The sequence below is a fragment of the Lampris incognitus genome, chromosome 12 (genome assembly GCF_029633865.1).
Source record: "Lampris incognitus isolate fLamInc1 chromosome 12, fLamInc1.hap2, whole genome shotgun sequence".
Lineage (NCBI taxonomy): Eukaryota > Metazoa > Chordata > Actinopteri > Lampriformes > Lampridae > Lampris > Lampris incognitus.
This window is the reverse complement of record NC_079222.1, coordinates 19,851,071-19,859,175: the sequence shown is the minus strand read 5'-3', so window position 1 is coordinate 19,859,175 and position 8,105 is coordinate 19,851,071. Positions and strand designations below refer to the sequence as shown.

The following is an 8,105-nucleotide window of genomic DNA, read 5'->3' as shown; positions in this document are numbered from 1 at the left end:
CATGTTAGAGGTGTATTTTTTTAACATCCTTTTAGCAGTAACGTGCTAGTTTTGCCCTTGGCAGTCTCTGTCATTGGCCGGTTATTGTGTGCGAGCCTCCTGTAAGCTATTGTCATTTAAATGTGCTCATCCATTACACAACCATGGGGAGAGACTAAATACATATAACCACAAAACAATTTTTTTTTACATCTAGACTCGAGATAAAACATCCTTAATTCTAGAGATATACTGGGTTACAAAAAGTGCCTCGTTGACTTCCATTTAAGAAGCCAAGACATTTTGTTTTTAGATGAGTGATGAAAGATTTGTCTCAATAAACGTGTTCCGATGAACTGGTTTGACTTTCTGTGACTGCTGTAATCCAAAATACAAAAGTTGTTTGGATTTAAAGGAATGTACACACCAATATTGCAGAGGACATTGTTTACAACCATACAGGTTTCACAGACTAGATAAAATAGCAATCATTTCTATTTTCATGTACAAATTTTAATATACTATAAAATACATAGAATATGAAACATTAGGAAAAGATTTTTTTTATTTACAAATGTACAAAATTCATGATTATATTACATATATTGGCTATAAACAAATCTTTGTTCAGAGTTACTCATTTGATACAAAACTATGAATGTCTTACATAAATTATTGCACTTTGCAGCTGCAGTGCATTGACGATTGCCATCACCATTGAGAAGTAAAGTGTTACCTGATTTAAGTCAGATTGTGGAAGAGGAGGTCTCCAAGAAACACACAAACAATCATTTGGCACTTTTCATGTTTTTAAGAAGCAATTTTACATTTTTCCTTAATCTTTGGTACCATTTCTACATACAACCCTAATTCAGAGTTGCCGAGCACCATCCTGTAACATATATAAATTAAAATTGTACCTGAAATTAATTCATGGCATTACAGGTTTTATTTGTCTATAGTTTTAATACAGTATGAATGTTGAACAGTGTGTTGTTGATGAGGCTAATAGAATGATGCAAGTAGAAGGCCTCTTAGAGATGTTTGTATGTTGTTGTTCCTGGTTTTCCTGAAAATACTACATTTTGAGTCATAGGTTGTTGGCACTTGGTCCCCCAAGTTTTGTCAGTTAAACAGGACAAATTCCAGTTTGGTCCCTAAAGAAGAGTTTACTGCCCTGACTGAGAGGTCTCGTCACATAACTTGCCCAACGTCGGAGGACAGGATAAGTCTTTAAGAAATATTCTAGGCTCTTTATGGAGTAAGGTTCTTTTTGCTGTGAACAACACAGCTTGTCTTGATGCTTGTCAACAGCTTGAAGGCAAAATGTGGTTTTGAAATATGCAAGTCACATGTCTGTCGAGAGTTTTGATATCATTCTTTTTATGGCTGTTTTGGCTTTAGTCTACATCCACGGCCCCAGTCCTCGTCCATTCTCTATTCCAATCTCATAAGTGTCTCTTCATGTGAAGAGCCAGATGGTCTGACCTTGAAAAGGCCCGGTCACATTTTTGACACTGGAAGGGCCGGTGGCCTGTGTGTTTCCTGTAGTGGCGTGTGAGCTCATCTGAACGGGCAAATTTCCAGCCACAGCCCTCCCAGTCGCAGTGGTAGGGCTTCTCTCCTGGGGAGACAAACAAGACACAGCAGTCAGCATTAATCCCCCAGGTTAAACCGGCCCAGCGTCCCCACCTCAGAAGAAGAAAAAGGTCCATCCTGTCAGTTGTGTAAAGGGCAAGGTAATCAGGCTGGGGTTTGAATTTGAAAAGGGGATAAGTATCAACCTGTTCTAACACCTGCCAGCCCAACCCCACCCTGTCAGAGTTTCAGAGCTACTGGGAGTGCATCCGCCCCCATGCCAAACTCAAGGGTTTGATGCTGTATGCCGTGTTAATTACTAAATATGTTTAACTAACTCTGGAATATGGAGCAACAAATAATAACATAACAACGGTATTTTCTCCCTAGGACAAAATTTATGGATTTATGTCAATTCTTGTCCACAGCAACACACAAAAATTGAGATAAATTAACAGCTCAATGCTCTTATTTGATAAGAAGTGATCACAAAATGACAGGAAATTGAATCATAAAGACGGGATTTCTTTTTGTAATAAACCTATGCAAATTCACTCTTGCATGAATCCATGGAAAAGATGGGACAGTTGTGCAGCCAACTAACCTGTGTGTGTACGGTGGTGTGCTTTTAGGTGGGAGCTCTTGGTGTAGGTTTTCCCACAGCCAACATAGTCACATATGTGCGTGGCGATCCTCTTCCTAGGCCAGGAGCGCCTACCGCGTTTGGGCTTTGGTTCCTCCGGCAAACAGTCCCCGCCGGAGATCATGAGGGACTCTAGGGTCAAAAAGGCCACAGTAAGCATTACTTCACATTATCATTCAACCACACAGACGTGCTACATGCAAATGCTACAAGTAAGCATTGGATAAACACAAGCGGTGGATTGTGTTGTAAGACGAGAGATTTCAAATATATAATTGTTTACATTTTTCGGCATGTCACATAATCAAGTGGGCGCTTATTCACGTAAATACATTTAATTTCAAAATATAAGCTGATGTAACAGTTGTTGTCTCACTGTTAATTTATTTTCTTTTGACGGGAGTCGACACTTGTCAAGACGCTGACTCAGCCCACATGCTAGCCTCTCTGAATCTAGCGACAAAAATGCTTTATACGAACAGAGTTGTTTTTTTTTCTTAATGATTATATTGTACGTGAACTTGAAAAGTACGTGAAAGTCAAATCCATTATAATCTTGATTATGCCACTGAGTACTTTTTTTTGAAGCAATGTACAATGCTTCAAAAATAAAGTTCAAGAAAGCTACTTATTTGGTCATTAATATAGAGAATTAAAATATTTTCTTTCAATCTAATTTGGCGGATTTTATCCCTCTTTCCTAATGTCAAATATCTTTTGAAATAGCATATTGTGAAATATTTGTATAAAAATTGGGACATGATGATTAACAACTTTTACTGTATTCTTGTTTTTTGAGGTATGATTAAAGAGTAAGTGAAGTGATAAGGACTCTTGAAACAACTGTTTCTATTTTCTTGCCAGTAGTCCTGTCTGGTTCATTTGGAAGGGTTTTCTATCCCTTTTGTTGGATATGGATCATGTTACCTAACAATTACCACTTTTAAAATGAGCAGATAACACAATTCAGGAAGCAATGATGCGACTTCATAGGAGAGGCAGATTTAGAGATGTGTAAAGCTATGCGTGTTGATACTGGCACTGACCTTGGAACTGCATGGAGGGCTGAGCGAAAGGAGAGTAGCCTTGCGGAGAGCTATGAGAGAAGCCCTGGGGAGGTAGAGAGATTTGGGAGTGGGGATGGCCCAGCACCTGGTGCTCTCGACCCAGATTGTGGTCCGGGGACAGGGAGGAAGATGAGGTTAGTCGGCCACCTGCCATGGAACGTCCTCCACCAGGGAACCCATGTTGCTCTAGATGACTGGTCCGCTGCTGGCCTCGACTCTGAGAGTTCACCCCAGGCAGATGGAGGTCCATGGGTTGTGAGATGGTGCAATTACTGGGGTTTTCCTGCTTTATCCTGTGGCATGCAAACGAAGTTGGGGTGGAAGAAGACACAGAGGACTCTGGGGAATTATTAACGCAGGCTTTGCTCACGCTCACCCCTTGGGTGTACTCTCCCATGTCCATAGTGGTCTTGACCAAAAACTTCCCATGAAGGCTAGCGGGGTGGAGGTATGCTGGGTCCAGTTCAGGCCTCATGAGCTCTGCCACAAAACCTCCAGAGGGGGAAACATCACTAATGTCAGGGATGGTGTAGAGGAGTTCGCTAGTGGTGCCCTGTGGAGAAGGGAGAGGGTAGGATGATGAGTAAGAACCGGGTGAGGGAGACAGGGCCCGCGCTGAACTGCTCGCCATAGCCTCCTGTTGTTGCTGCTGCTGTTGGAGCATGGAGTTGGACAGAATGAAGTCATAGTCCAGTAAGTCAAGGTCTGGTTCGGGGTCTTTTTTGGCCATGTTGGGACTTGTGGTGGTGGTGTTGGTATCAGGATGTTCTAAGTCAGAACAACTGCTTCCAATTAGCACGCTGGGTCTCTTAAGATGGGACAACTCCTCCTTCCATCTCTAGAGGAAAGTCACATGTACATTAGTGGCAATTCAACAAATATCTGAAGTTACTCATTTCACATGACTATATGGAACTCATACATTAGTGAATACAGTCCAAATAACCAAAGCCCGGTCGAAATGTTATCATAATATCACTAAACAGGTGAAAATATATTCTGTAATAGTTCTTGTTTTATAGGTATCTGATGATTCTGTTTTTAAGACATTTCAGATCCAAGCAGGATGATTAGTCAATGTACTCGAGGTTTTTTTTATTTAATTATCGTTTTATTTATGTATTTATTTAGTTTGATAGAAACTGATATAAGGACATGTGTCCCTGGCACAGAATACTGGCTACTGCAAAATGCAGCTTATCCTTTTCGGCAATTTAAGAGAAATGGTAATGTTGTAAATGCTATGACACAGGGAACACGTGTCTCCGAGTTCCTGCCGGTATGCGCGAGAATATCAGGCTTCTCGGTGTCCTTGTCGGTAATCCGTGGAGCCGATCTGACAGCGCATCGAATAAATCCAAACGTGGAAACCGCAGACTTGTGTGCTGTGAAGGGGGCAGGACCCTTTCCTTTGCTGTGTAACAGCCCATGTGCGTTTGTCCATTCAACTGTATCCACTGAAAAAAAAATCTTACTAGTGTCAGAGACTGGTACACGCCCCAATACAGCCGCAAGAAGCGTAGTCCGTGCCAATAACACAACTTTAGGAATAGCCGAGAAACCACCCATAAGCGTATCGTTTCAGATCATGTATTCTTTATGACCGTTGTGGTTCCCCGTGGCTATTTTGCGTGACCAAAAAACAAAGAACAAAAAAAACACACACAATAAAACTGACCGTACTCACTAAATTGGCAGGTCCTATGATTTTATTCTTGACAGTCGTGCCGCTGGCAAATGTGGATATGGATGGCAGAAGCGTCCCACTTAATGCCATCTCGAAGTCATTTGGTGGTTGCCTGAAATTAAACAAATTATTACCAATCCAAGTGGCGTTATCCTCACAGAAACAAGCAGCCTATAATAGTCCAAAAAAGTAAAACGTCCTTGATTAACTTCAGTTTAAAAGTTGTTTTTAAGACCCACAACCTCATCAATGACAATTTCCCCGGTGATGTCGTTATCATCTAATGTGTTCGTCGGTGTGAGGCGAAATGATTTCTGCGCTCGGATTTTGTTGGCGCCGTCCTCCCCCCCCCACCCCCCCACCCCCCGGAATAAGTTTATGGTCCGCGTTGTGACTTATATTGTGGTCCGAGCCATGCTGTCGCAGACGGACGAGTCCGGAGGTGGAGGAGTCGGAGCCGGAGGTGCTGGAACAGAAGGTTGGAGGAACCGGAGATGGAAGAGCCGAAGGTTGAGGAGCCGGAGGAACAGGAGGTGAAGGAACAAGGAGGTGGAGGAGCCGGTGGAGAAGAAAGGAGGAGGCGCTTGCTTGATGCCTACTGATCAGGAGGCTACACGCGGGGATTCCCTGTCCCGTTGCCACGCGAGCCCGGCAGCCTGAGCGAGAGTGAGCTGTCGGGCGCGTGAGACGGGCATCCCTGTTTAAATCGCCGCCGGTGGGCACGCCCTCGTTACCGGGCAACAGTTGCCCGCAGGAAAAACATTTGCGAGAGGAGGTAGACGTGGGGTGAGGCGGGAGAGAGCGCGGAGGGGGGAGGGGCGTTTGTTTGTATTCTTAGCAACGGCGCTCGTCTTGACGGCTGCGTCGCTCACGTCAGCGTGGGTGAAGCGCATCACCGCTGCGCTCCGTGGATGTGGCCGATATGGGAACGGGACTTGACTTTCGCTTCGTCCCGGAGCCCAGACCCAAATGCAGCCATACCCCAGCACCCGGGAAAGACTTGAACCGGCTTGATAAATTGACTGATGGTCTTTAAGATATTGTGAGTTACATATGGCAGACAGACATCCGCATCGCTCATCGTGGACATCTATGGATTTCTGCCACACTGATGATCAGAAATCACTTTTTATTTGCATTTTTTATTGTTAGGCATCTTTTTTTTTTATTGTTGGGCTTCATGTTGGTAATGCGAAATCTTAAAGCAAAGCTTGTAACTTCTTGGCCCTGCGGGTCCGTACTTCTCAGAGAAGTTGCTTGCTGCTTTGGGATGATAATTGCATAGTAAGTGTATCCATAAGCGACAGAAGTCTGCTGAGAATATTCTCAAGCACAGTGTATTTCATCAGCCTGCCCGTCCAGTCAACCCCCCCCTCCCCCACCATCATAATTTAGTACCTGTAAGAGACTTGAGAGTCATTAATATTGCTTTGAATAAAACAACCCTAGCTCTTGCAAATGTTAATCTATTCAAAATTGCCTTGCTTACTCATATTGTGGAATCTGAAGTGGATTTAGTCAATGTTTGCTCAGAGCTAGCAAGCTAACATAAACCTATCTATCTCGCATAATAAGAGGCATTGGCTTGAGAGTTTTACGCAAGAGCAAACAAAGCGCTTGCCCCTGATCCTGCTGCATCAGGATCTTGTCCGTTAGGCATGTCAATAAACGTCCCATCTCGTGCTGAACACACTCAAATAGGAACACTTCTTTACCCTGGTATTTTAATTCAAAGTACTCCCCTGCATAACTACACCATCATTTTGGTTGGCAAACGAAATGTGGTTAAAAAAAAAACATACACAACACCATGAGAACTTTTTCTTTGGATTATAAATCCTGCAAGATAAAGTGGCACAAAATGTTTGATGTATTCACAATGACAATATTTTGGCCTACATACATATCACATGAACACATTGCATACACACATTTCGACTGGTAGTATACATTTTGACTAGTAGTATACATTTGACTTTGTTTGTATTTGTTGTTTTTAAGGCCTTCCAGCATTAGGTGGAAACACAGTAGGACCTATCTACACATAGCCAAATTCATTATACCGGAGGATAATGGCCTTGTATAAGAGCCTCAAAAGAAAGGATTCACTTTCACAGTGGAGGTGGTTAGTATTGTGAGAAAAACAGTAGAGAAGAATAGAGAAAATAAGATTGAAAGGAGATAATGAAAGATGATGGCACTGTTGTACATTCCCCTGTCACAATGAAGTCATGGTTGCAAACTAGCTCGCTTCAACCAGCTATTTGGGTTAAATTTCCAGTGCTACATTTTATCTGAACTAACTTTAAAATGTTCAGAATTAGCACAAGTTCTGATACTGTGCACAGTGAAACAACACAGGCCCCTATTATCAAAACAACACACTAGCTTTATGTTAGAGACATTGATGATGTAACTGCAAGAACTGGATGCGGAAAATTTGAAATAATTTTAAAGATTCAACAAGCATAATCATGGATGCTAACTTGCTAGTTTGGAGGTGTCATATTGTCCCCTAATTCACTCAAACAGTATGCCGATTACTTTGTGAAACTACACTTGTGTTACTTTTGTCCTATCAGAATGGTTTGATTAGTGACATAGAGAGTAGATGTAGGAGTGCAAGCAACTTTTTATCCCTACCTTGGACACAGTTTCTGTTTTAAAGGTGAGCTCAAGTGTTTTTCTGAGCTCTGTCAATAAAGTTTCCACTGATGAAAGACGTTGTGTTTTCAGTCCCTCCACAACACTTTTTTTCCCTGTCATGGCTGTCCTGATATTTCCATTATGCTTTAATGTAGATGATAATGCATTGACTCAGTCATATATGTTGACGCTGTCTTTATTTTGCAAGAACTTGCACATAAACAAGCAACTAACCCAGCTGCACTACTCCAAGTATTTGGCTGTCCTCTCTGGTATAGTGAGATGGCTTCCACCAATGTCCCTCTGTCAAGTTCTCCTGGAGAGCATCCAAGTCAATATGAGTATCAGTGGATCATAACTCTACATATTGAGGTTTGCAGCACCCTCTTCCAGATGCTGTTCAGTAATTAAAAAATAGTTTTCATTCTTCCCTTAATTCTTGAAAGCTGACTCAAGCTTTCTTAATTCTTACTGCCGCGCTTTCCTCCCTTCCATCTCAGATCAC

At 42.3% G+C, this 8,105-nt stretch overlaps 1 protein-coding gene across 2 annotated transcripts; it reads right to left on the bottom strand.

The window, feature by feature from the left end:
- Nucleotides 1-526: 526 nt before the first annotated feature.
- klf4 (Kruppel like factor 4) lies at nt 527-5,732 on the bottom strand. Of its 2 annotated transcripts, none has more exons than XM_056290777.1 (5): nt 5,197-5,732; nt 4,955-5,066; nt 3,247-4,105; nt 2,162-2,332; nt 527-1,603 (listed from the first exon to the last, which is right to left on the bottom strand). In XM_056290777.1, the coding sequence occupies exons 1-5, from the start codon at nt 5,232-5,234 to the stop codon at nt 1,428-1,430; spliced, it is 1,356 nt and encodes a 451-aa protein (XP_056146752.1). In that variant the 5' UTR covers nt 5,235-5,732; the 3' UTR covers nt 527-1,427. The 2 variants fall into 2 exon arrangements, with proteins under 2 accessions (XP_056146752.1, XP_056146753.1); XM_056290778.1 differs by having other exon boundaries at nt 3,247-3,820.
- Nucleotides 5,733-8,105: the final 2,373 nt, after the last annotated feature.

Excerpts from the sequence above, each read along its gene's own strand:
- klf4 (XM_056290777.1), bottom strand. The coding sequence starts at position 5,234 with ATGATAACGACATCACCGGGGAAATTGTCATTGATGAG. Across the intron at positions 4,106-4,954 it reads TCATAGGACCTGCCAATTTA|AGATGGAAGGAGGAGTTGTC; the intron begins GTGAGTACGGTC and ends ACTTTCCTCTAG. Across the intron at positions 1,604-2,161 it reads ACACCACCGTACACACACAG|GAGAGAAGCCCTACCACTGC; the intron begins GTTAGTTGGCTG and ends TTGTCTCCCCAG.